The sequence below is a fragment of the Salvelinus fontinalis genome, chromosome 21 (assembly GCF_029448725.1).
Source record: "Salvelinus fontinalis isolate EN_2023a chromosome 21, ASM2944872v1, whole genome shotgun sequence".
Lineage (NCBI taxonomy): Eukaryota > Metazoa > Chordata > Actinopteri > Salmoniformes > Salmonidae > Salvelinus > Salvelinus fontinalis.
This window is the reverse complement of record NC_074685.1, coordinates 1,913,092-1,939,709: the sequence shown is the minus strand read 5'-3', so window position 1 is coordinate 1,939,709 and position 26,618 is coordinate 1,913,092. Positions and strand designations below refer to the sequence as shown.

The window sequence follows — 26,618 nt, the reverse complement described above, 5'->3', positions numbered from 1 at the left end:
TAGCTAGGACATTTACTAATTTATTTGTAAACAATTAACAACTCGTTAGCTACCACATGTTATTGTCAAACTGTCAACATAGTAGCTAGCAAGTAAAACTTGGCCAAATATTTACACGAGGCCAAATAAATCAGATTTGAGACACAAACTGCATAGCCAGACTGCAGGAAAAAGAACAGATTTGAATCTGAAATGCAAAAAAATTGAATTTGAGTCACTTCAGACTGCCAGTGTGAACAAGGCTGGAGACGCTGTGTAGCTCAGCGGTCCCCAGTTCCATTCAGCCGTGGGCCGATGTTATTTTATTTATTTTTGTCCTTGATCGGCTGGTCGGGGGGCTTTACATAGTTATAAATCACTTGATCGGATGGTCAGGGGGCTTTACATAGTTATAAATCACTTGATAGGATGGTCGGGGGGCTGGGAAACATAGTTATAAATCACTTGATCGGCTGGTCGGGGGGCTTTACATAGTTATAAATCATTTGATTGGATGGTCGGGGGGCTGGGAAACATAGTTATAAATCACTTGATTGGATGGTCGGGGGGCTGGGAAACATAGTTATAAATCATTTGATTGGATGGTCGGGGGGCTGGGAAACATAGTTATAAATCATTTGATTGGATGGTCGGGGGGCCGGGAAACATAGTTATAAATCATTTGATTGGATGGTCGGGGGGCCGGGAAACATAGTTATAAATCATTTGATAGGATGGTCGGGGGGCTTTACATAGTTATAAATCATTTGATTGGATGGTCGGGGGGCTTTACATAGTTATAAATCATTTGATTGGATGGTCGGGGGGCGTTACATAGTTATAAATCATTTGTACACTGCAAATTGACCGCAAGAATCCCAAACCGATATAGTTTTTGACGGAATCATTTAAAACCTTTATTACATTGGGATACGATCACATATGCCTCTAATTATGCGTGGAAATATTAGGGAACAGATATCCAAAATTATTATTCAATTTTTTTTTGTGCCTCAGAGCTTGAGGGGGGTGTGTGCAAATAAAATAATTTGGGCTGTTTATTGGGGAAACCTGATGTAATGTGTCAGTCTCCACCTTGTTCCCTTGTGACTCACGGTCCAGTTTCAGGCATCACCACCCCGTAGGTCTATGTTCAACACGGATTAGTGTTCCTCTGATAAACGGGGATGATGTTACATGTGATGGATTGACCCGTTCGAACACTGACAGTATAATTTGCTGCCTGAGAGTCGATGCACTTCCTGATTGCGTTCCACATGGGTTGGTTGACTTTGTGAATGCCGCCCCGGCGGTGGCTTTCCCAAGCAGGATGTAGGGTTTACGCGGTTGACGGGAATAGGAGCAGACCTGTTTAAAACACACTCACTGGTCGAAACCCCGATGAAGACGAGGTGACAGAGATGTGTATTTAGGTGTAACTCTGTGTTAACAGCAACCTTCCCTCTTGTTTCACCGTGTCACTCTTGTTTCACCGTGTCCCTCTTGTTTCACCGTGTCCCTCTTGTTTCACCGTGTCCCTCTTGTTTCACCGTGTCCCTCTTGTTTCACCGTGTCCCTCTTGTTTCACCGTGTCCCTCTTGTTTCACCGTGTCCCTCTTGTTTCACCGTGTCCCTCTTGTTTCACCGTGTCCCTCTTGTTTCACCGTGTCCCTCTTGTTTCACCGTGTCCCTCTTGTTTCACCGTGTCCCTCTTGTTTCACCGTGTCCCTCTTGTTTCACCGTGTCCCTCTTGTTTCACCGTGTCCCTCTTGTTTCACCGTGTCCCTCTTGTTTCACCGTGTCCCTCTTGTTTCACCGTGTCCCTCTTGTTTCACCGTGTCCCTCTTGTTTCACCGTGTCCCTCTTGTTTCACCGTGTCCCTCTTGTTTCACCGTGTCCCTCTTGTTTCACCGTGTCCCTCTTGTTTCACCGTGTCCCTCTTGTCGTCTGATGTCAGTGTACTTACTTCTTCCTCTTCTATACTCTTAGTGTAATTGATTTTTATAGAACTCTGGTCTAAAGTAGTGCACTACATAGGGAATAGGGCTCTGGTCTAAAGTAGTGCACTATATAGGGAATAGGGCTCTGGTCAAAAGTAGTGCACTATATAGGGAATAGGGCTCTGGTCAAAAGTAGTGCACTATATAGGGAATAGGGCTCTGGTCAAAAGTAGTGCACTATATAGGGAATAGGGCTCTGGTCAAAAGTAGTGCACTATATAGGGAATAGGGCTCTGGTCAAAAGTAGTGCACTATATAGGGAATAGGGCTCTGGTCAAAAGTAGTGCACAATATAGGGAATAGGGCTCTGGTCAAAAGTAGTGCACTACATAGGGAATAGGGTTCCATTTGGGATATGAAGTATTCTAAACTATGTAAATTGAGTGTCCTCAACCACCATTGTAGATGCCTCTCAGTCCTCAGGCAGTGACGTGTAGGAGCTGCTCCTTATGGAAATAAATGTTCCTTGAAAGGGTGACTTTTGAATCCCTGACTTGAAAGGCAAATGTTGTGAGTTCGTCTCTTCCTCAGTCACTTTGTTTTCCTTATTGCCGCCTTTGATATCCTGGTGTGTACTGCAGCCGTCAGACTGATCCCAAGTTACTTTCTATTGTCGTAGTGTGGTCGGTAGTAGTAGTATTTTATTGTGATCCCAATTAGCCACCGCAAAGTCAGGTGGATGCCAGGTAGTTTTCTTTTTGTAGTTATATGATCATATGCTAGATGGACCTTGTATGACTTTGCATCAAACTGTAAACATGGCTCATCTATCATTTGCATCCTCTTGTTTTGGAATTTCCATTAGAATATCCAAGGTGGCACACGTGCTCGTTCAAGTCACTCTTCCGTATGCTTCTCAAATATATATGATCTGATCCCCCCCCCCCCCCACCCCCCGTTGAGCCAGACAGTCATTAACTGTTACAGTAGTTAATAATATTAACCTGATGGGGAGCCTGCTGTGAGTCTCCCAGCAGTGGATGTGCTGATTTGGGGTCAGTTGGTAGGTAGAGAGCAGTGTGTTATTAGGGTCAGCCTAGATAACAGCTGATTTTGTGATCTCCCCCGGCCTCACCACACCCCTCTTCACCTCAGGGGAGCATTGGCCGTTAGGAGAAGGAAGGTCAGGCTGTAATAAATATTGAGATTGGGGTGGAAAGCCTTAGTGAATTCCTTGTCTCAGGTTACAAGCCAGGCAGCGAGGCAGGCAGGTGTGTGTTTGGTTCCTTTTGAAAGGTGTTCTGAATACCTGTTGTCTCTCTTTCCCCTTTTCCGTGTTGTTGCTATCAATGGGTTGGTTGTTTAGCAACAAAACCGACTCGTGCCCAACTATGGGCCAAAACAGACCGTGGTTGGCTTAGATTGTTGACAACATGTAAACTATATTTAGTCTCCAATGTCTCTACAATACAGTGCCTTTGGAATGTATACAGACCCCTTGACTTTTTCCACATTTAGTTACGTTACAGCCTTATTCTAAAATGAATAAAATAAAACAATTTCCTCCGCAATCTACACACAATACCCCATAATGACAAAGCGAAAACAGTTTTTGGAAATGTTTGCAAATTTATTTAAAAAAAACAGATACCTTATTGACATAAGTATTCAGACCCTTTGCTATGAGACTCTAAATTGAGCTCAGGTGCATCCTGTTTCCATTGATCATCCTTGAGATGTTTCTACAACTTGACTGGAGTCCACCGGTGGTAAATTCTATTGATTGGACATGATTGGTGGTGCCAGAATAACAACCTATCCCTCAACGTAACCAAGACTAAGGAGATGATTGTGGACTACAGGAAAAGGAGGACCGAGCACGCCCCCATTCTCATCGATGGGACTGTAGTGGAGCAGGTTGAGAGCTTCAAGTTCCTTGGTGTCCACATCAACAACAAACTAGAATGGTCCAAACAATACCAAGACAGTTGTGAAGAGGGCACGACAAAGCCTATTCCTCCTCAGGAAACTAAAAAGATTTGGCCTGGGTCCTGAGATCCTCAAAATGTTCTACAGCTGCAACATCGAGAGCATCCTGACCGGTTGCATCACTGCCTGGTACGGCAATTGCTCGGGCTCCGACCGCAAGGCACTACAGAGGGTAGTGCGTACGGCCTAGTACACCACTGGGGCTAAGCTGCCTGCCATCCAAGACCTCTACACCAGACGGTGTCAGAGGAAGGTCCTAAAAATTGTCAAAGACCCCAGCCACCCCAGTCATAGACTGTTCTCTCTAATACCGTATGGCAAGCAGTACCGGAGTGCCAAGTCTAGGACAAAAAGGCTTCTCAACAGTTTTTACCCCCAAGCCATAAGACTCCTGGACTATTTGCAACCACTCTTTTTACGCTGCTGCCACTCTCTGTTTATCATATAATATTTGCCAAGTCACTTTAAACTATACATTCATGTTCATACTGCCTCAATTGGCTCGAACAACCACTGCTCCCGCACATTGGCTAACCGGGCTATCTGCATTTTGTCCGGAAACTATAATTTAGAGAACAAAACGTTTATTCTTTCAGTGAAATACGGAACCGTTCCGTATTTCATCGAACGGGTGGCAACCCTAAGTCTAAATATTGCTGTTATATTGCACAACGTTCAATGTTATGTCATAATTTTGTAAAATTCTGGCAAATTAATTACGGTCTTTATTAGGAAGAAATGGTCTTCACACAGTTCGCAACGAGCCAGGCGGCCCAAACTGCTGCATATACCCTGACTCTGCTTGCACAGAACGCAAGAGAAGTGACACAATTTCCCTACTTAATATTGCCTGCTAACATAAAAAAAATATCACCAAATATGCATGTTTAAAGAAAAATACTTGTGAATTGATTTTAATAAAGGCATTGATGGTTAGGTACATTGGTGCAACGACAGTGCATTTTTCGCGAATGAATAAATAATAAAATAATAAATCATCACACGTTTGAAGTAGGCTGTGATTCGATGATAAATTAATAGGCACCGCATTGATTATTTGCATCGCAGGTCAAGCTGGTTAAACTAGTAATATCATCAACCATGTGTAGTTAACAAGTGATTATGTTAAGATTGATTGTTTCTTATAAGTTTTTAATGCTAGATAGCAACTTACCTTGGCTCCTTGCTGCACTCGTGTAACAGGTGGTCAGCCTGCCACGCAGTCTCCTCGTGGAATGCAAAATGCAATGTAATCGATTACCGATTATGAACACTTGAAATCGGCCCTAATTAATCGGCCATTCCGATTAATCGGTCGACCCCTAGTCCAGAATCACAAGTCTCAGACTTATTCTCCAATGAAGAGTGCACATTGTTTTGTCAGCTAACCTACTAACGGAACGAATTGCAAAAATCACTGAAGCTAGAGACTCATATCTCCCTCACTAACTTTAAGCACCAGCTGTCAGAGCAGCTTGCCGATCACTGCACCTGTACACAGCCCATCTGTAAATAGCCCACCCAACTACCTCATCTCCATATTGTTATTTCTTTTTTTGCTTCTTTGCACCCCAGTATCTCTACTTGCACATTCATCTTCTGCACATCTATCACTCCAGTGTTCAATGCTAAATTGTAAATATTTCGCCACTATGGCCTATTTATTTCCTTACCTCCCTTATCCTACCTCATTTCCACACACTGTATATAGATTTTTCTATTGTGTTATTGACTGTATGTTTGTTTATTCCACGTGTAACTCTGTGTTGTTGTTTGTGTCGCACTGCTTTGCTTTTTCTTGGCCAGAGGTCGCAATTGTAAATGAGAACTTGTTCTCAACTGGCCTACCTGGTTAAGTAAAGGTGAAATAATCAAATGAAAACCTGTTAGATACTACTGCACTGTCGGAACTAGAAGCACAAGTATTTCGCTACACTCACATTAACATCTGCTAACCATGTGTATGTGACCTTTAGACACTAAAACCTGTTGGTCGACTTTTGAGGCCTCCAGACCCTGCAACGTCTAAAAACAGCCTCCAGTGATTTTTCTGTTGATGGGTGATATCCCAAGTATAAATACAGTAATGTACACCCACCAAAGACTAAATAAAAATATGTTTTGAGCAAAATAGTGTTTTATTTTAGACACAACTGCAAAAACTTTCAGGAGTAGGGAATTGGTCAGATGGGAATTTGTCATGTCGTTGGCCAAACCCCTTTGCTTGAGGAACAATAGAGGACAAAAGAGGAAAGCCCTATTGAAAGCCCTATTGAAAGCCCTATTGAAAGCCCTATTGAAAGCCCTATTGAAAGCCCTTCTGTTGAGATGTGCCTTTTGTTTAGTAAATCGGGTGTTAAAAGGAGACTGGAGTGCCGTTTTCAGAGGAGGACAGTGACTGCGACTCTGTTGGGCTGGATACCATCCACATTTCATGTTAATCTGGGGACTGTTTCCCTGATACAGATAAAAGTCCTGGACTAAAAAGCGATTTTTTTTCAACGGAAGATCTCCATTTGAACATGCCTTTTTAATCCAGGACTAGGTTTAATCTGTGTCCAGGAAACCATCCCATAGTTAAAGGTTAAAGAAAACTAGAAATAAGAAAATAGGCCATTCCAGTCATTAATCAGGGAGTTTGTGTCAGTGGGTCTAGAAGAAGAATTGCCTTCCTCGATATTGATTGTCCCCATTTGAGCGTAGAAAGGATGGGGCCCTCGAGCTGATTTACTAGTATTTAAAAAAATCAAAAATCTATATTATCCACATTTACATGAGGCCTTTTGATTTGAGGCCTGAGGCAATTGCCTCTTCTGACTAATGTTAAGTCCTGCACTGCATATATTTGCTTGTCAAAGGTATGCATGTTGACATTTAAGGTCTGAGGCAAACAAACTGGATCACAATGCTCATGATGTTATCACACTACTGTACACACAGTCAATTCACCAAGTTAAACACTTGGATGTCACCTTACATTTGTCATGTGTTTTAACATAATGTGATGGACACACCCCTAATAGAGTTTTTCGCCTACACTACATCAGCCACGTTACAAGGCCTAGGATACATTGCTCAATGAAAATAAGAATTTGTTCTTACATTTATTTAACTTGGCAAGTCAGTAAAAAATAAATAAAAAATGTCTCCTCTCCACAAAATGGCTCCTCTCCTCTATAAAAAAAAAAAGTCTCCTCCACAAGTATTCTGGGTTGTTTTTCTATTCAGGAACTTGTTCTCTCTCAAATCACAGGATGGTCATAGTCTTTATCTGGTGAGGTGAATTATCCTCGTAGTCAAAATTGGACCAGTTTGTGATGATTCTGATCATCGAGTTAGCGGATTTTGAGCAGATCTGTGTAGTGAATGTTTTTCTAATTGGTTCGTGGAAAAAATGTAGGTTTATTTGTTTTATATATATATTTTACAATTCGAGAGAGCTGCAAATAATTGTCTCGTTTTTTTTTTTTAATTAGTCTTTGATCTGATCGGGTACACAGCCTTAGTGTGGGGTTAGCCTATTTAACGGCTTTTGGTAATTACTAAAGGGCCCAAAACGCTCATCAATCATTAATTTCTTGTCTAGAGGCTAAAATATCTTGGTGCCAAGAAGCTTACAAGCGAACACTGAGTAGTTACAGATATTTTGATCATTTAAGGACTACCAGAAGACTAGTTATAATATAACAGGACATTAAGGACTAACAGAAGACTAGTTATAATATAACAGGACATTTTAGAACTGACTGGATCCTGGATGCTGATTGGACGAGTAGCGGTCCAAGCTGTTCTCTATTGGCCATCACAGATGCACCTATAGACTTTTGTGGAACGTAAACAATAAACTAATTTAGAACGCACGCCACCGTTCTATATCCGGCTAGCGAGCTGCGCCAGACAACTCAACATGTCAAGTTGTACGTCCACAAGCAGAAAAGTAAACTAAGTCTGCTTGTAAAGATGGAAAAGCAGGGCGACGTGGCCTAGTCGGTGTATGGAGAAGTCTTACGCAGAGCTACACAGCCAGATACTTCAGAGGAGGTGGGGTACTTGGCCTGGATAGTGGCGAGAAGCAACTGGCCGGACAGGTGGAAGCTACATTGTCTGCTGCACACCTTGTATGACAGGCAGAGACGGTGGGACAAATTTGTATATTTATCTGCTTATAATTTCAGAAATGTGCTTATCTGGTCAAATAGGCCTAGGCTTGCAGCTTCTCTTCAGTCACAAATTGTTGCCCTAGAAGACAAATAAATGATAAAGGCTAATACATTATATATTTAAGGAACGAGGGGGTGTGGTATATGGCCAATATACCATGTGTAAGGGCTGTCTGTAAGGGCTGTCGTTTTGCACGACACAGTGTGGAGTGCCTGGACACAGCCCTTAGCCGTGGTATATTGGCCATATACCACAAACCCCCGTAGGTGCCTTATTGCTATTATAAACAGTTTACCAACATAATTAGAGCAGTAAAAATAAATATCACCAAAACAAATAGGTACTCACCAAAACAAATAGGTACTCACGTAAAACAAATAGGTACTCACCAAAACAAATAGTTACTCAACAAAACAAATATCTTAAATGACAGAAGGAACTAGTCAATCATCTAGCTGACATGTGTAAAGATTTTTCTTTCGATGTTTCTCCTCCTCTAAACTGTGCAGCCTAAATATTATCCCCTTGCAAAAAAATCCATCTGATTTTAAAAGCAGTGAAAACTAAAATCATGTTTCTGATTTTAATAATTCACATCATATTTTTCACATACTGAAATAAATAAATCTTACCGTTATTGTTCCACTCCTTTTTTTCCCCAGACACGTCAATAACATTTTGTTTATCATTGTACTTCAAGGAATACTTATTTCTGCAATAGTTGTATTTTAATATTCGACTATGTGACATGTTGTAGGCCAGTCAGTGTCCAGATTTCAGTTAATATTCCATTTAAACCCATCTCAAGTTTTAAAAGTATCATTTCAGCTCTCTCATTTCAGCTCTCTCATTTCAGCTCTCTCATTTCAGCTCTCTCATTTCAGCTCTCTCATTTCAGCTCTCTCATTTCAGCTCTCTCATTTGTTGGCCAAGTGAACATGTTATAACACGATATATTAGTCTTTCCCAATATCATAACCTTTCGCAATAAAACAAGTCATTCACTAAAAACATTCAAAGTAGACATCGTAATAAATGACCTCAGTTCATTTGTTCTGAAGATACAGGATAGTTTACATGGCACAATGAAATAGGAGGCGTACAGTAATGGCTGTGTAGAACAATACAAGCCGTATGTGTACAGTGGTGAAATGGAGGCAAGGGGTGTGGTTGTAGAGATGTGGAGAGTCATCTTGTTACAAGAACATGGAGGCATTGGATACTTTTATTGTCCATTTTGGTTCGAACAGAAATGTGTTTTCCTGCTTCTCCCAACACCTTGCAGTGCAGCAACCCCTTGGGTGGAGAGCCATTGTGAGCGATTTTTTTAGTGCCTTGCTCAAGAGCACAATGGCAGGATATGGTACATGGAAGCCTTCCCGGCTGCCAGTTCAGTTCCATACCCATTGTTGTGTTGTCCTGGGCTTGAACCATTGTAGACATAGCACCACACCCATGCATGCATTGGTTCTGTAGTAGCCTAGCTCAGAGAGCAGTGTTTCCGGGTCAGTGGTTCTGTAGTAGTCTAGCTCAGAGAGCAGTGTTTCCGGGTCATTGGTTCTGTAGTAGTCTAGCTCAGAGAGCAGTGTTTCCGGGTCAGTGGTTCTGTAGTAGTCTAGCTCAGAGAGCAGTGTTTCCGGGTCATTGGTTCTGTAGTAGTCTAGCTCAGAGAGCAGTGTTTCCGGGTCATTGGTTCTGTAGTAGTCTAGCTCAGAGAGCAGTGTTTCCGGGTCAGTGGTTCTGTAGTAGTCTAGCTCAGAGAGCAGTGTTTCCGGGTCAGTGGTTCTGTAGTAGCCTAGCTCAGAGAGCAGTGTTTCCGGGTCATTGGTTCTGTAGTAGCCTAGCTCAGAGCAGTGTTTCCGGGTCATTGGTTCTGTAGTAGTCTAGCTCAGAGAGCAGTGTTTCCGGGTCATTGGTTCTGTAGTAGTCTAGCTCAGAGAGCAGTGTTTCCGGGTCATTGGTTCTGTAGTAGTCTAGCTCAGAGAGCAGTGTTTCCGGGTCAGTGGTTCTGTAGTAGTCTAGCTCAGAGAGCAGTGTTTCCGGGTCAGTGGTTCTGTAGTAGCCTAGCTCAGAGAGCAGTGTTTCCGGGTCATTGGTTCTGTAGTAGCCTAGCTCAGAGCAGTGTTTCCGGGTCATTGGTTCTGTAGTAGTCTAGCTCAGAGAGCAGTGTTTCCGGGTCAGTGGTTCTGTAGTAGCCTAGCTCAGAGAGCAATGTTTCCTGGTCCAGGGACACAAAGTGGTGCACATTTTTAGTTTTTGCCTTAGCATTACACATCTGATTTAAATCATCAAATCTTGATACGTTGATAATCTGAATCAGTTTTGTAGTGTCAGGACAAAAAGAAGGTGTACCCCTTTGACTACCCAGGACCAGGACTGAGAAAGAGGTTGGAGAGCCATACCAGCAGCTGTAAGGTTGCTGGTTTGAGCCCCGGGCAACGCCAAATAACTCCTTTGTCTAAAACCAAGTGGTTAAAAGACCTTGTTGCCAAAAGGCTAACCCTGAGTTAACTTATTAGATACACCCGTCTAGTACCAGGTCAGGACTCCAGAACGTCTGGAATTCTTTGGGGTGTGTTAACGTAGCTCAATTGGTATCAAGGGACCTAACGTGTGCCCTGAAAACATTCTCTACACCATTACACCACCACCACCACCAGCCTGTACCGTTGACACCAGGCAGGATGGGGCCATGATCTCATGCTGCTTACGCCAAACCCTGACTCTGCCACCAGCCTGTACCGTTGACGCCAGGCAGGATGGGGCCATGATCTCATGCTGCTTACGCCAAATCCTGACTCTGCCATCAGCGTGACACAACAACTACAATTGTCCAGTACTGGTGCTGGCGTGTCCACTAGAGCCTCTTCTTCTGGTTTTTAGCTGATAGGAGTGGAACCCGGTGTGGTCGCATGCTGTAATAACCCGTCCGTGACAAGAACAGACTAGTTGTGCGTTCCGAGATGCTGTTCTGCACACCACTGTTGTACTGCGCTGTTATTCGTCTGTTTGTAGCCGGGCCTGTTAGCACGATTCTCCTCCGGTTTGTAGCCGGGCCTGTTAGCACGATTCTCCTCCGGTTTGTAGTCGGGCCTGTTAGCACGATTCTTCTCCGGTTTGTAGCCGGGCCTGTTAGCACGATTCTTCTCCGGTTTGTAGCCGGGCCTGTTAGCACGATTCTTCTCCGGTTTGTAGCCGGGCCTGTTAGCACGATTCTTCTCCGGTTTGTAGCCGGGCCTGTTAGCACGATTCTTCTCCGGTTTGTAGCCGGGCCTGTTAGCACGATTCTTCTCCGGTTTGTAGCCGGGCCTGTTAACACGATTCTCCTCCGGTTTGTAGCCGGGCCTGTTAACACGATTCTCCTCCGGTTTGTAGCCGGGCCTGTTAGCACGATTCTTCTCCGGTTTGTAGCCGGGCCTGTTAGCACGATTCTTCTCCGGTTTGTAGCCGGGCCTGTTAGCACGATTCTTCTCCGGTTTGTAGCCGGGCCTGTTAGCACGATTCTTCTCCGGTTTGTAGCCGGGCCTGTTAGCACGATTCTTCTCCGGTTTGTAGCCGGGCCTGTTAGCACGATTCTTCTCCGGTTTGTAGCCGGGCCTGTTAGCACGATTCTTCTCCGGTTTGTAGCCGGGCCTGTTAGCACGATTCTTCTCCGGTTTGTAGCCGGGCCTGTTAGCACGATTCTTCTCCGGTTTGTAGCCGGGCCTGTTAGCACGATTCTTCTCCGGTTTGTAGCCGGGCCTGTTAGCACGATTCTTCTCCTTCTCCTTCCAACTCTCATCAACAAGCTGTTTTTACCCACAGGACTGCCACTGACTGGATGTTTTTTGTTTGTCGCACGATTCTCTGTAAACCCTAGACACTGTCGTGTGTGTGTGTGTGTGTGTGTGTGTGTGTGTGTGTGGGGGGGGGGGGGGGGGGAACAAAGCCCATGAGGCATGCTGTTTCTGAGATGCAGTTAATTTATGAACTCAAAGTAGCCGGCTGACGATGGCTGTTATTGGCTATATGGCCGACAGCGGGCGCTTCTAGACAACACTGGTGGATTGTCATACTCCTTCGATGACCATATCCACATGACATTAGATTCTCTCTCTCACCACAATTAGATAACACATTCCTTTCTGTTTTGGCAAAGACTGTTAAAGGGAAATTAAACAATGGTAAAACAAAAATTCTCTCTCCACCCCACCCCCTCCAGTGAGCGACCTCCAGACGTCTCATTACCATGAGTCGGGAGCGATCAGACTCCCAGGGGTCACTGGGCCCTGACGATGAGGTCATGCCGTACAGTGACGACGAGACGGATGATGAGTTGGACCCCGGCTCAGACGAGGAGGGGCCCCCGGGGATGCCACAGCCTGAAGAGATCAAGAGCCCCGGTGAGAGACTGGGAATAGACACAAGAGAAGAGCTGCAGTACACACACACACACACACACAGCCACACACACACAGCCACACACACACAGCCACACACACACAGCCACACACACACACAGCCACACACACACAGCCACACACACACACACACACCTCTTCCATTAGACAATCTGAGAACACACCCTTGTGATGCTTTTGTTTAGAAATGTATCCGTTTCACCATTCAAGCATATTCTCTCTTGGCTGTCTGGTCTGTTTCCAGAGTGTCTGTCTGGTCTGTTTCCAGAGTGTCTGTCTGGTCTGTTTCCAGAGTGTCTGTCTGGTCTGTTTCCAGAGTGTCTGTCTGGTCTGTTTCCAGAGTGTCTGTCTGGTCTGTTTCCAGAGTGTCTGTCTGGTCTGTTTCCAGAGTGTCTGTCTGGTCTGTTTCCAGAGTGTCTGTCTGGTCTGTTTCCAGAGTGTCTGTCTGGTCTGTTTCCAGAGTGTCTGTCTGGTCTGTTTCCAGAGTGTCTGTCTGGTCTGTTTCCAGAGTGTCTGTCTGGTCTGTTTCCAGAGTGTCTGTCTGGTCTGTTTCCAGAGTGTCTGTCTGGTCTGTTTCCAGAGTGTCTGTCTGGTCTGTTTCCAGAGTGTCTGTCTGGTCTGTTTCCAGAGTGTCTGTATGGTCTGTTTCCAGAGTGTCTGTATGGTCTGTTTCCAGAGTGTCTGTCTGGTCTGTTTCCAGAGTGTCTGTCTGGTCTGTTTCCAGAGTGTCTGTCTGGTCTGTTTCCAGAGTGTCTGTCTGGTCTGTTTCCAGAGTCTGTCTGGTCTGTTTCCAGAGTGTCTGTCTGGTCTGTTTCCAGAGTGTCTGTCTGGTCTGTTTCCAGAGTGTCTGTCTGGTCTGTTTCCAGAGTGTCTGTCTGGTCTGTTTCCAGAGTGTCTGTCTGGTCTGTTTCCAGAGTGTCTGTCTGGTCTGTTTCCAGAGTGTCTGTCTGGTCTGTTTCCAGAGTGTCTGTCTGGTCTGTTTCTAGAGTGTCTGTCTGGTCTGTTTCTAGAGTGTCTGTCTGGTCTGTTTCTAGAGTGTCTGTCTGGTCTGTTTCTAGAGTGTCTGTCTGGTCTGTTTCCAGAGTGTCTGACGGTCTGTTTCCAGAGTGTCTGACGGTCTGTTTCCAGAGTGTCTGACGGTCTGTTTCCAGAGTGTCTGACGGTCTGTTTCCAGAGTGTCTGACGGTCTGTTTCCAGAGTGTCTGACTGTCTGTTTCCAGAGTGTCTGACTGTCTGACTGTCTGTTTCCAGAGTGTCTGACTGTCTGACTGTCTGTTTCCAGAGTGTCTGACGGTCTGTTTCCAGAGTGTCTGACTGTCTGTTTCCAGAGTGTCTGACTGTCTGTTTCCAGAGTGTCTGACTGTCTGTTTCCAGAGTGTCTGACTGTCTGTTTCCAGAGTGTCTGACTGTCTGTTTCCAGAGTGTCTGACTGTCTGTTTCCAGAGTGTCTGACGGTCTGTTTCCAGAGTGTCTGACGGTCTGTTTCCAGAGTGTCTGACGGTCTGTTTCCAGAGTGTCTGACGGTCTGTTTCCAGAGTGTCTGACGGTCTGTTTCCAGAGTGTCTGACGGTCTGTTTCCAGAGTGTCTGACGGTCTGTTTCCAGAGTGTCTGACGGTCTGTTTCCAGAGTGTCTGACGGTCTGTTTCCAGAGTGTCTGACGGTCTGTTTCCAGAGTGTCTGACGGTCTGTTTCCAGAGTGTCTGACGGTCTGTTTCCAGAGTGTCTGACGGTCTGTTTCCAGAGTGTCTGACGGTCTGTTTCCAGAGTGTCTGACGGTCTGTTTCCAGAGTGTCTGACGGTCTGGTTCCAGAGTGTCTGACGGTCTGGTTCCAGAGTGTCTGACGGTCTGGTTCCAGAGTGTCTGACGGTCTGGTTCCAGAGTGTCTGACGGTCTGGTTCCAGAGTGTCTGACGGTCTGGTTCCAGAGTGTCTGACGGTCTGGTTCCAGAGTGTCTGACGGTCTGGTTCCAGAGTGTCTGACGGTCTGGTTCCAGAGTGTCTGACGGTCTGGTTCCAGAGTGTCTGACGGTCTGGTTCCAGAGTGTCTGACGGTCTGGTTCCAGAGTGTCTGACGGTCTGGTTCCAGAGTGTCTGACGGTCTGGTTCCAGAGTGTCTGACGGTCTGGTTCCAGAGTGTCTGACGGTCTGGTTCCAGAGTGTCTGACGGTCTGGTTCCAGAGTGTCTGACGGTCTGGTTCCAGAGTGTCTGACGGTCTGGTTCCAGAGTGTCTGACGGTCTGGTTCCAGAGTGTCTGACGGTCTGGTTCCAGAGTGTCTGACGGTCTGGTTCCAGAGTGTCTGACGGTCTGGTTCCAGAGTGTCTGACGGTCTGGTTCCAGAGTGTCTGACGGTCTGGTTCCAGAGTGTCTGACGGTCTGGTTCCAGAGTGTCTGACGGTCTGGTTCCAGAGTGTCTGACGGTCTGGTTCCAGAGTGTCTGACGGTCTGGTTCCAGAGTGTCTGACGGTCTGGTTCCAGAGTGTCTGACGGTCTGGTTCCAGAGTGTCTGACGGTCTGGTTCCAGAGTGTCTGACGGTCTGGTTCCAGAGTGTCTGACGGTCTGGTTCCAGAGTGTCTGACGGTCTGGTTCCAGAGTGTCTGACGGTCTGGTTCCAGAGTGTCTGACGGTCTGGTTCCAGAGTGTCTGACGGTCTGGTTCCAGAGTGTCTGACGGTCTGGTTCCAGAGTGTCTGACGGTCTGGTTCCAGAGTGTCTGACGGTCTGGTTCCAGAGTGTCTGACGGTCTGGTTCCAGAGTGTCTGACGGTCTGGTTCCAGAGTGTCTGACGGTCTGGTTCCAGAGTGTCTGACGGTCTGGTTCCAGAGTGTCTGACGGTCTGGTTCCAGAGTGTCTGACGGTCTGGTTCCAGAGTGTCTGACGGTCTGGTTCCAGAGTGTCTGACGGTCTGGTTCCAGAGTGTCTGACGGTCTGGTTCCAGAGTGTCTGACGGTCTGGTTCCAGAGTGTCTGACGGTCTGGTTCCAGAGTGTCTGACGGTCTGGTTCCAGAGTGTCTGACGGTCTGGTTCCAGAGTGTCTGACGGTCTGGTTCCAGAGTGTCTGACGGTCTGGTTCCAGAGTGTCTGACTGTCTGTTGGTCTGGTTCCAGAGTGTCTGACTGTCTGGTTCCAGAGTGTCTGACTGTCTGGTTCCAGAGTGTCTGACTGTCTGGTTCCAGAGTGTCTGACTGTCTGGTTCCAGAGTGTCTGACTGTCTGGTTCCAGAGTGTCTGACTGTCTGGTTCCAGAGTGTCTGACTGTCTGTTGGTCTGGTTCCAGAGTGTCTGACTGTCTGTTTCCAGAGTGTCTGACTGTCTGTTGGTCTGTTTCCAGAGTGTCTGACTGTCTGTTTCCAGAGTGTCTGACTGTCTGGTTCCAGAGTGTCTGACTGTCTGGTTCCAGAGTGTCTGACTGTCTGGTTCCAGAGTGTCTGACTGTCTGGTTCCAGAGTGTCTGACTGTCTGTTGGTCTGGTTCCAGAGTGTCTGACTGTCTGTTGGTCTGGTTCCAGAGTGTCTGTTGGTCTGTTTCCAGAGTGTCTGACTGTCTGGTTCCAGAGTGTCTGACTGTCTGGTTCCAGAGTGTCTGACTGTCTGGTTCCAGAGTGTCTGTTGGTCTGTTTCCAGAGTGTCTGACTGTCTGGTTCCAGAGTGTCTGTTGGTCTGTTTCCAGAGTGTCTGACTGTCTGGTTCCAGAGTGTCTGACTGTCTGGTTCCAGAGTGTCTGACTGTCTGGTTCCAGAGTGTCTGACTGTCTGGTTCCAGAGTGTCTGACTGTCTGGTTCCAGAGTGTCTGACTGTCTGGTTCCAGAGTGTCTGACTGTCTGGTTCCAGAGTGTCTGACTGTCTGGTTCCAGAGTGTTCGACTGTCTGGTTCCAGAGTGTTCGACTGTCTGGTTCCAGAGTGTCTGACTGTCTGGTTCCAGAGTGTCTGACTGTCTGTTGGTCTGGTTCCAGAGTGTCTGACTGTCTGTTTCCAGAGTGTCTGACTGTCTGTTGGTCTGTTTCCAGAGTCTGGTTGGAATGTCAAAGCGAACGACAGCGCCTACTGTAACCTGCCAGAGTTTCAGAAAAAATACCTTTTGTGTCTCAAGAAGAGCAAGTACGCAGTAAGTCACCTCTCTCCCAGTTCCACCATTTTAGAAATCGCATTATTCCACCCCCCCCCCCCCCAACTGCTGATTCAGACATGGGTCGTGTTCATGAGGCCAATGGAAAAACACGTGTTGCTTATGGGTCGTGTTCATGAGGCCAATGGAAGAACACGTGTTGCTTATGGGTCTTGTTCATGAGGCCAATGGAAAAACACGTGTTGCTATGGGTCGTGTTCATGAGGCCAATGGAAGAACACGTGTTGCTATGGGTCTTGTTCATGAGGCCAATGGAAAAACACGTGTTGCTTATTGGAGAAGTTCAGACATAGTAGCTGACTGTTTTGTGCCTAATGAACACAGCCTTCATCTCATCTTTTTCTATCTAAATATTTACTGACAACAGCAGGTTGTGTCGGAGTAATGCCAGCTGCTGGTAGGTAGGACAACACAACCTTTTTAAAAGGTAGAAACTGAGGCAGAAACTCAGTCCTGTTCATGTGCTTTGGTGGTTTTACGTTGTGGACAGGCTAAATACAATCGACCTATGCAATGGCTCAACACAAGGTTTTGTTTAACGTCACGATTTCCTCCTCTTTGGATCACCTCATACAGTACTTTTTTTCATTCCAATGTTGCCATTGTTGACGCCGTATCGGGTACAGTGCATCACGGACGGTGAGGTAATTCTACTTCCTCTTCTCTTCTGCTGATACGTGTGTTTCATAGGCTGGCCATTTCCTGTACTGCCTGGACCATATTCAAAGTGAAGGTTCTTATAATACACAGACTTTGGGTTGAAAATTACCAGTTATTTATCAGTGACTGGGCAGACTGTACCAGGACAGGACTCCGGGTTAGTCTGTGGTTGGTCCTTTTTATCAAATCAAAAGTTTATTTGTCACGTGCGCCAAATACAACAGGTGTAGAACTTAGAGTGAAATGCTTACTTAGAAGCCCCTTTTAAGAAAAAAAATGGGTATTAGGTAAACAATAGATAAGTAAATAAATAACAGTAGCGAGGCTATATACAGGTGGTACCGGTACAGAGTCAATGTGCGGGGGCCCCGGTTAGTCGGGCTTATGGAGGTAATATGAATGTGTAGTTAAAGTGACTATGCATAGACGATAAACAGAGAGTAGTAGCAGCAGCGTAGAAGAGGGGTTGGCGGGGAGGGGGTTTGAGGGGGTGGCGGGACACAATGCAAATAGTCTGGGAAGCCATTTGATTACCTGTTTATTACCTGTTCTGTGGTGATCCAACTTCCTCTTTTGGGTTTATTTACTTGTTAGTCACCAGGGACGTTACGATATTATCACAGTACGTAGGTGCCGATACGATGTGTATTGAAATTCGATATTACGATTCAATGTTCCATATGCTCACCATATGTCTGCAGCAGAGGGGAATGAGAGCCATGAGAAAGTGCTGAAAACATGTTGGCTCACTATTTAAAAAGATTGAGAACAAGCTATGAAGGAAGAGCATTTGACATTGTCAAAAATAATATTGTGATTTATATCGTTAAAACAATATCCTGATATGTAAAATTTGTATTTAAGAAATAAAATAATCTCTATTAGTCTCGTGTTCCCACACTCTCGTGCATACTCCCAAGTGTCGATCGTCAGAAAGTCATCCTGACGTACACAGAGACATGATAAATGGTTTCCACGAGTTCATCTGACTCTGGGTAAATTGATTAATTTTTTTTTTTTTAAATAGTCTCTTTAAGCTCCACTCCTAAGACCACTCCTATCCTTTTTAATGGTACTTAGCCTTGCTAATGTTTTATTTACGTACCCTTGGTTAAAGACTATACTCTTAAGGTCAACTGACAATGACTTCACTTTAGCATCATGTTTAACTCCAATGAAATGGTCCATATGAGAAGTCTTACATCCTCAACCTGTTACTTAGGTGTTGTAGACACAGGGTTGTATCCAAAATGCCACCCTATTCCCCTATATACACTAAACTACTTATGGGTCCTGGTCTAAAGTAGTGCACTACCCCTATGGGCCCTGGTCTAAAGTAGTGCACTACCCCTATGGGCCCTGGTCTAAAGTAGTGCACTATCCCTATGGGCCCTGGTCTAAAGTAGTGCACTACCCCTATGGGTCCTGGTCTAAAGTAGTACACTACCCCTATGGGCCCTGGTCTAAAGTAGTGCACTACCCCTATGGGTCCTGGTCTAAAGTAGTGCACTATCCCTATGGGTCCTGGTCTAAAGTAGTGCACTACCCCTATGGGTCCTGGTCTAAAGTAGTGCACTACCCCTATGGGTCCTGGTCAAAAGTAGTGCACTACCCCTATGGGTCCTGGTCTAAAGTAGTGCACTACCCCTATGGGTCCTGGTCAAAAGTAGTGCACTACCCCTATGGGTCCTGGTCTAAAGTAGTGCACTACCCCTATGGGCCCTGGTCTAAAGTAGTGCACTATCCCTATGGGTCCTGGTCTAAAGTAGTGCACTACCCCTATGGGTCCTGGTCTAAAGTAGTACACTACCCCTATGGGCCCTGGTCTAAAGTAGTGCACTACCCCTATGGGTCCTGGTCTAAAGTAGTGCACTATCCCTATGGGTCCTGGTCTAAAGTAGTGCACTACCCCTATGGGTCCTGGTCAAAAGTAGTGCACTACCCCTATGGGTCCTGGTCTAAAGTAGTGCACTACCCCTATGGGTCCTGGTCAAAAGTAGTGCACTACCCCTATGGGTCCTGGTCAAAAGTAGTGCACTACCCCTATGGGCCCTGGTCAAAAGTAGTGCACTACCCCTATGGGTCCTGGTCTAAAGTAGTGCACTACCCCTATGGGTCCTGGTCTAAAGTAGTACACTACCCCTATGGGCCCTGGTCAAAAGTAGTGCACTACCCCTATGGGTCCTGGTCTAAAGTAGTGCACTACCCCTATGGGTCCTGGTCTAAAGTAGTGCACTACCCCTATGGGCCCTGGTCTAAAGTAGTGCACTACCCCTATGGGCCCTGGTCTAAAGTAGTGCACTACCCCTATGGGTCCTGGTCTAAAGTAGTGCACTACCCCTATGGGTCCTGGTCTAAAGTAGTGCACTACCCCTATGGGTCCTGGTCTAAAGTAGTGCACTACCCCTATGGGTCCTGGTCTAAAGTAGTGCACTACCCCTATGGGCCCTGGTCTAAAGTAGTGCACTAAATAGGGAATGGGATGCCAATTGGGACTGGAGTGGACACTTATTTGTTTTGTCGGATCATTTGCCTCTTTCTCTCAATACTGTGGCTGCAGTTTGTGTATGTAAATGATCCCTCGGCCTACCAGCAGCACTGCAAGCTCCATTTAGTTTGACAGAGAGACTGAGAAGGTGTTGGGAAGAAGAGGGGGAGAGAGAGATACAGAAACTCTGAGTGTGTCGAGTTCCACTTTTTGCCAGGCCATGCCATTTGGCACATGACATGGAGTGGATTAGTTTAAGAAACTGGTACCAAGTCTAACTGCCTTCCATTTTTTAATATATAATATTTTTTTTCATTGTTAGCGGCCACTCGAGTGTTTGGTCAATATAATGGATAATCTGTGTTCATACATGATAACTGAAATTTGTTAGCCATGTGATATCTCAATTGGTCCGATAGGGGGACGGGTTGGAGGGGGGGCATGGCGGCACTGCACCATTCGTGGGGGGGTTGTCATGTTTACTGTTGCCTTGTTTTGACCACGTTTGTGTACTTGTCCTCCTTCTATTGTTTGTAGGGGAATGGAATCAAGACGTACAAATATAACGCCTTAACGTTCATCCCACTGAATCTGTTCGAGCAGTTCAAACGAGTTGCCAACCTGTACTTTCTGGCCCTGCTCATCTTACAGGTAAGTCTGCCGGAGACAACTGTGTTACATTCAACTTACTGATTACGAGACTCTTCACTGGTAGAACGTGGGGTTCCACTTGTAGATAAGAGTCTTATGTGAGACATCCTAACTTATACTAAACTATGGAAGGAAGGAGTGCGATTGGCTTGTTTTATTGCGAGCAGTTTAAATGAATTTACATAAATGTAAAATGTGATGTAAATACTGACACATCATTATATGAACATACAGGACCCTGGCCTGAGCAGTGAGTGATGAAGCGTTATTGGACAGCAGAAACCCAGGCCCGGCTCCATGAGGGGGGGTAAAGTGGGTTTAGCCCCCTCAGTTCAAACTTTCACCCCCATAGTTTTACTTTTGTCTGTATATTAACAAAACATTTTTAATAAAAAAAAAAAAACAGTTAAAATTGAGTGAAAGGTTGTCACAAAAATACTGTGTATCTGCGCTGTGTTAGCACAATGTACAGAGCGCACCACGGTGTGTGTCGGGAGGGAATGCAAAAGCCATTAAGGCGGTTAGGTATGACTCCTTTGGGTTCCCATAAAAAGCGAGGAAGAGAAACAGGGTGCGACATCATCAAGTGTGAAGTCATTTGTGCACAGTCGCAGTGGCACTGACACACTAGATCCAAGCAAACGGACAATGTTACTCAAGTACAAATCTTCAGCAGTACGACAGTACTGTAGTCCAGCAGGTCAGAGGAGAAGAGACTGAGTGTGAAATGCTGTTCAGCACGTTGGATGCTGTTATTGGTGAAATGTCAGAAGGATTCAGCGTACGCAGCAGCCAACTGGTGGAAGCCCCTTGACCCTTCGTACGCAGCAGCCAACTGGTGGAAGCCCCTTGACCCTTCGTACGCAGCAGCCAACTGGTGGAAGCCCCTTGACCCTTCGTACGCAGCAGCCAACTGGTGGAAGCCCCTTGACCCTTGACCCGGAGAGCCATGACTTTCTTCTACATGTGAAAAATGGGGAAACATCTAAGCAAAACAGATTTGATGAAAGCTGATTTTTTTTTTGTGTGTCATTGACCAGTTATATAGCAGGTTGAAATCGCCCACTCTGGCTCCAATGAGGAGAAATGGAACCCACTTGATATCCTGCAACAATTCTCTGGGCCTCTCTCCGGTATGCCGACCGTGCTTACTGCACTGAAACATGGACTGGCTTTTAGGGCGTCCACAGCTACATGCGAGAACTAATTCTCCACTTTGACAAACGTGTCCAGTCGGCATGCTACAGAAACATGCTACACCTGAGGAAAGCTCAAATAATCCAATTGCCATTTGAGGGGAATTTTACAATAAGATTTTGGGGGAGAATGGAATGATCGTTTACTCAGGAAGTTCCCCAGAGCATCAAGGAAGCTACAACTCGTGTGACTGAAATCTGGACACTGACTGGCCTATAACATATCACAAATAGCCTAATATTAAATACAATTATTGCAGAATTAAGTATTTATTGCAGTACGATGATACACCAAATGTTATTTTTGTCTCTGGAAGAGGAGTGGAATAATACGTTACTTTTTATTTATTTCAGTATCTGAAAAATATGCATCAAGGTTGAAGTTAATTATTATCAGAAACATGGATTTGAGTTTTCACAGATTTTTATCTGAAAATGATTGCAAGGGGAGAATATTTAGGCTACACAGTTAGCAAAGGGTCTGAATATGTAAATAAGGTATTTTTGTTTTAATACATTTAAAAAAAAAAACATTTTTTTTTTTGCTTTGTCATTGTGGGGTATTGTGTTTAATTTGATGATGGGGGGGGGATAATTTAAGCAATTTTAGATTGAGGTTGTAATGTAACAAAATGAGGAGAAAGTCATGGGATCTGAATGCTGTCCGAAGGCTGTGTGTGTATTATATTATTATATATTCATTACCAAAACGGCCTAGCTGTAGGGCGCTGTCCATTGCACTGATGCAGAGCAGCAGACACAGGCTACAGAGCTCAATGATCTCTGCATTTTGAACTTTTGTTTATTGTGGTATATAGCGTGCTTTATATTAGCAGAACTCAATATAATTCCAATGCAAGAGCCCCCCCCCCCCCCCCCCCCCCCCCCCCCCCCCCCCGCTCACCGATTTCAACTGGCCCCTTAGTCACTTCATCCTGGCACCGGGTCCACAGGTCAGGATTGAACAATAGACTAGAAATGGTTCTACTTTTCTTTCTTCCCCCATCAGATTAATTCCTGTGATCACTGCTGCCTTGAATCCTCTGAACATGTTTGATTGAATGATGAAGTAATAGGTTCTGTGATTAATTTGTTAACAATGTTTTTATTTCCTTTTAATATGATTATTATTATTTTTCCTTTCCTCTCATCAGATTATTCCTGGGATTACCAGATTGGATTAGACGTTAGATTGAATGTTAAAGTAACAGACTCTGATATTAATAATACACTCTTGTGGTTATTCCTCTCTCACCAGATTATTCCTGAGATCACCACGTTGCCTTGGTACACGACCTTAGTGCCTTTAGTTCTGGTGCTGGGAATCACAGCCATCAAAGACCTAGTGGATGATCTGGTGCGTGACTCATCCATTTCTCGCTGGCTACATCAATTCTTCACCCTTCTACCAAAGTCTTGGCGCCAAAATGGGGTGTTCTATAGATCAGTAGTTCCCAACATTTTCCTTTCCGGGGAACACCAAAAAAAACTTCAAAAGCTCTTGAGGACCTGCTTTCGCAGAGTCGCGGAATTCTTGAACACAAAATATTTTAGCGGTCAAATTTAGAATCAATGTTCTCAGTGAATGTAACAGATTAAAGGCATTCTATTACAGATGGATGTTTGTTCAACACTTTTCATTGTATAAAGTCATTTACAATTGTTTATAACCTCCATTATTGTCCCAATTTATTTTTGGAGAATATATAGTTTTATATAATAATTTGCGGACCACCTGCAACTAAAAAAAAAGGCCTCTTTAAAAAATATATTTTTTATTTCTCCCCCCCCCCCCCCCCCCCCCCCCATTGTCATGTGCAGTACACTCCATTTTGTTGTGAAGAGCTCACTGTGTTTCATTAATCTAATGCTGAACCCTGGCTGGTGTTTTCCCTCCCTGTCTTAACAGGCCCGCCACAGGATGGACAAGGAGATCAACAACAGGAAGTGCGATGTCCTCCTGGATGGCAGGTAATGAGGACTATGAACCATAGACATGGTTAGATATGTACTTGGAATTGACCCTGCAGTGCCATTGAGGGCTTTCACCATTTTGAAGTCGTCAACTGGGTGGGACTTCCTACTCGTTAAGGAAGGATTATATGATTCCATCCAGGTCATCAGGAGGGATCAGCCAATGAATTATACTTATGCGCCAACATTCTATAACTGCAGGTGGCAGTAAATTGCCGTCCTTGGCTTTATACCTGTTCAAACAACAGCCTCCAGGTGGCAGTATGCACCCTGTCTGTTTGTTTACCAACTCGTAGACGTAGTAAAAGAAGAAGCTCTGACACCATAATGGGACAGATGCAAAGAGGAGTCGTCTATGTAAGTCTATGTTGTGAACATAGAAACTAGAACAGTACTGTGTATCTGTGGGTCTGGATCTCCATAGTGCAACAGTGTACCTTTTTTCATATCTTACATTGGTTATTGTATTGTCTGTGCTATGCATCACCAAGACAAACTTCATGTTTTGAATATGACAAAGAATAGGGGGGGGTGAATGACTGAAACTTTTTCCAAACCCAGGTTTCAAGAGTCTAAGTGGATGAATATCCATGTCGGTGATGTGGTTCGTTTGAAGAAAAATGATCACATCCCGGTAATGTCATTTATTTGTTCTTCCACTCGATTCCTTAAAAAAAAAATATATACTTTCGAAAACAATTCGGAAGTTTCTGAATTTACATTTCATAATGTATTATTCATTCGATTTAATTGAAACCAACCAGCCATTTTATAATTCAGTTCAAAACATTTTATTTGACCATTTGCTCTTTATTTTTTACTATTTTTTTAGGCCGACATTCTGTTGTTGTCCAGTTCAAACCCCAACAGTCTTTGTTATGTGGAAACCGCCGAGCTTGATGGGTAAGATGTTCTCTGTTTACAACTAAATGTATTGGCCTTCCTGTCCCAAATGGCATCCTATTTCTTATATATTCTATGTGCCCTAGTCAAAAGTAGTGCACTTCAAGTCTTATTGGCCCTGGTCAAAAGTAGTGCACCATATAGGGCATAGGGTTCCATTTGGGACACAGTCCAGGTCTTCAAACCTTGTTGTGTAAATCTGACATTTCATAATGGGGTTGTCAATAACTGTTCCTTGATAACAGAAGAAATTACATTAGCAGAACGTGCCTTTGTGTAAACATGAAAATTTAAGAGCTGAAGTTGGATTTAAAAAGGGTTTGCTGAGACTTGTTGTAGTCAGTCTGTTTTAAGCCTGTTGATTTAGATTGATAGTATTGTTTGATTAACAAAAAGGTTATCAAAAAGGTTAGCATGGTTTACTTTCTTTAATGTACAGATGCTCCCTAGCCTGAGTGCCAGTCTGTTTGAGCTATCATGCCAACTAGGAGAGACCAGATCTGGGACTAAGATAGATGTTCCCAGCATACTGTAGAAGTCCACTGGAAAATGAAAATACGTTAATTCTTTTGCAGGGAAACCAACCTGAAGTTCAAGATGGGCCTGAAAGTGACAGACGAGAGACTGCAGGAGGAGCGCCAGCTGGCACAGTTTGACGGTAACATTCTGCTGTACTGTAACTAGGGAAAATACATGTAGAGTATCGCAATATTATTTTACAGAGCGTGTGCTGATGAGAGTGGAATCCTGAGAGTGGGAGAGAAAGTGGATTCACTTTTCTCTTTTAGTGTCTTCCAGATGTATTTGCAGTCGTAAACTATGGGGCAGGTATTGTTTGTCAAAGATATCCTGTCTAGCTGTGCAGCTAGCTAGACTCGGCCTGGTCACGGTTTCCTTCACCCCCCCCCAGCTATGATGGTGTGAGCATAGAAATAGAATGAGTAGAAAGGACTTGCAACACGTCATCATAACAAGTTGAAACTCATTCTGATACTGTTCCCCCATATATCCTTGATAGTGTGGTCACTGTTCCCTTGTTCCCTCATACAGCCAGGATAGTGTGTTCACTGTTCCCTTGTTCCCTCATACAGCCAGGATAGTGTGGTCACTGTTCCCTTATACAGCCAGGATAGTGTGGTCACTGTTCCCTTGTTCCCTCTCATACAGCCAGGATAGTGTGGTCACTGTTCCCTTATTCCCCCTCATACAGCCAGGATAGTGTGGTCACTGTTCCCTTATTCCCCCTCATACAGCCAGGATAGTGTGGTCACTGTTCCCTTATTCCCCCTCATACAGCCAGGATAGTGTGGTCACTGTTCCCTTGTTCCCTCTCATACAGCCAGGATAGTGTGGTCACTGTTCCCTTGTTCCCCCTCATACAGCCAGGATAGTGTGGTCACTGTTCCCTTATTCCCCCTCATACAGCCAGGATAGTGTGGTCACTGTTCCCTTGTTCCCTCTCATACAGCCAGGATAGTGTGGTCACTGTTCCCTTGTTCCCCCTCATACAGCCAGGATAGTGTGGTCACTGTTCCCTTGTTCCCCCCTCATACAGCCAGGATAGTGTGGTCACTGTTCCCTCATACAGCCAGGATTTGTTGGTCACTGTTCCCTTATTCCCTCATACAGCCAGGATAGTGTGTTCCCTTATTCCCCCTCATACAGCCAGGATAGTGTGTTCCCTGTTCCCTTGTTCCCCCTCATACAGCCATGATAGTGTGTTCCCTTATTCCCCCTCATACAGCCATGATAGTGTGTTGTCACTGTTGTCTTGTTTCTCCGTACAGCCATGATAGTGTGTTGTCACTGTTGTCTTGTTTCTCCGTACAGCCATGATAGTGTGTTGTCACTGTTGTCTTGTTTCTCCGTACAGCCATGATAGTGTGTTGTCACTGTTGTCTTGTTTCTCCGTACAGCCATGATAGTGTGTGAGGAGCCTAACAACCGTCTGGATAAGTTCACGGGAACTATGCGTTGGAGGAAAGACCAATTCCCTCTGGATCTGGACAATATGATGCTGAGAGGATGTAGGATCAGAAACACTGACGAGTGTCACGGACTGGTCATCTTCGCAGGTAAGAACGCGCTTTTCGGGAATCAATGAACACACACCAACGGCCACGGTCATTGCCTTGGACTTAAATCTCGTCCA

The 26,618-nt window shown here is 45.1% G+C and overlaps 1 protein-coding gene across 1 annotated transcript in view; it reads left to right on the top strand.

The window, feature by feature from the left end:
- Positions 1-26,618, top strand: part of LOC129818045 (phospholipid-transporting ATPase IC-like) — a 48,527-nt gene that overhangs the window by 2,327 nt on the left and 19,582 nt on the right. The window contains exons 2-10 of the mRNA XM_055873574.1: positions 12,271-12,451; positions 16,476-16,573; positions 20,280-20,393; positions 22,848-22,946; positions 23,499-23,560; positions 24,125-24,197; positions 24,396-24,466; positions 25,042-25,124; positions 26,383-26,541. Coding sequence (XP_055729549.1) covers positions 12,298-12,451; positions 16,476-16,573; positions 20,280-20,393; positions 22,848-22,946; positions 23,499-23,560; positions 24,125-24,197; positions 24,396-24,466; positions 25,042-25,124; positions 26,383-26,541 — 913 coding nt within the window. The 5' untranslated portion in view covers positions 12,271-12,297. The remainder of the gene's footprint in view (positions 1-12,270; positions 12,452-16,475; positions 16,574-20,279; positions 20,394-22,847; positions 22,947-23,498; positions 23,561-24,124; positions 24,198-24,395; positions 24,467-25,041; positions 25,125-26,382; positions 26,542-26,618) is intronic.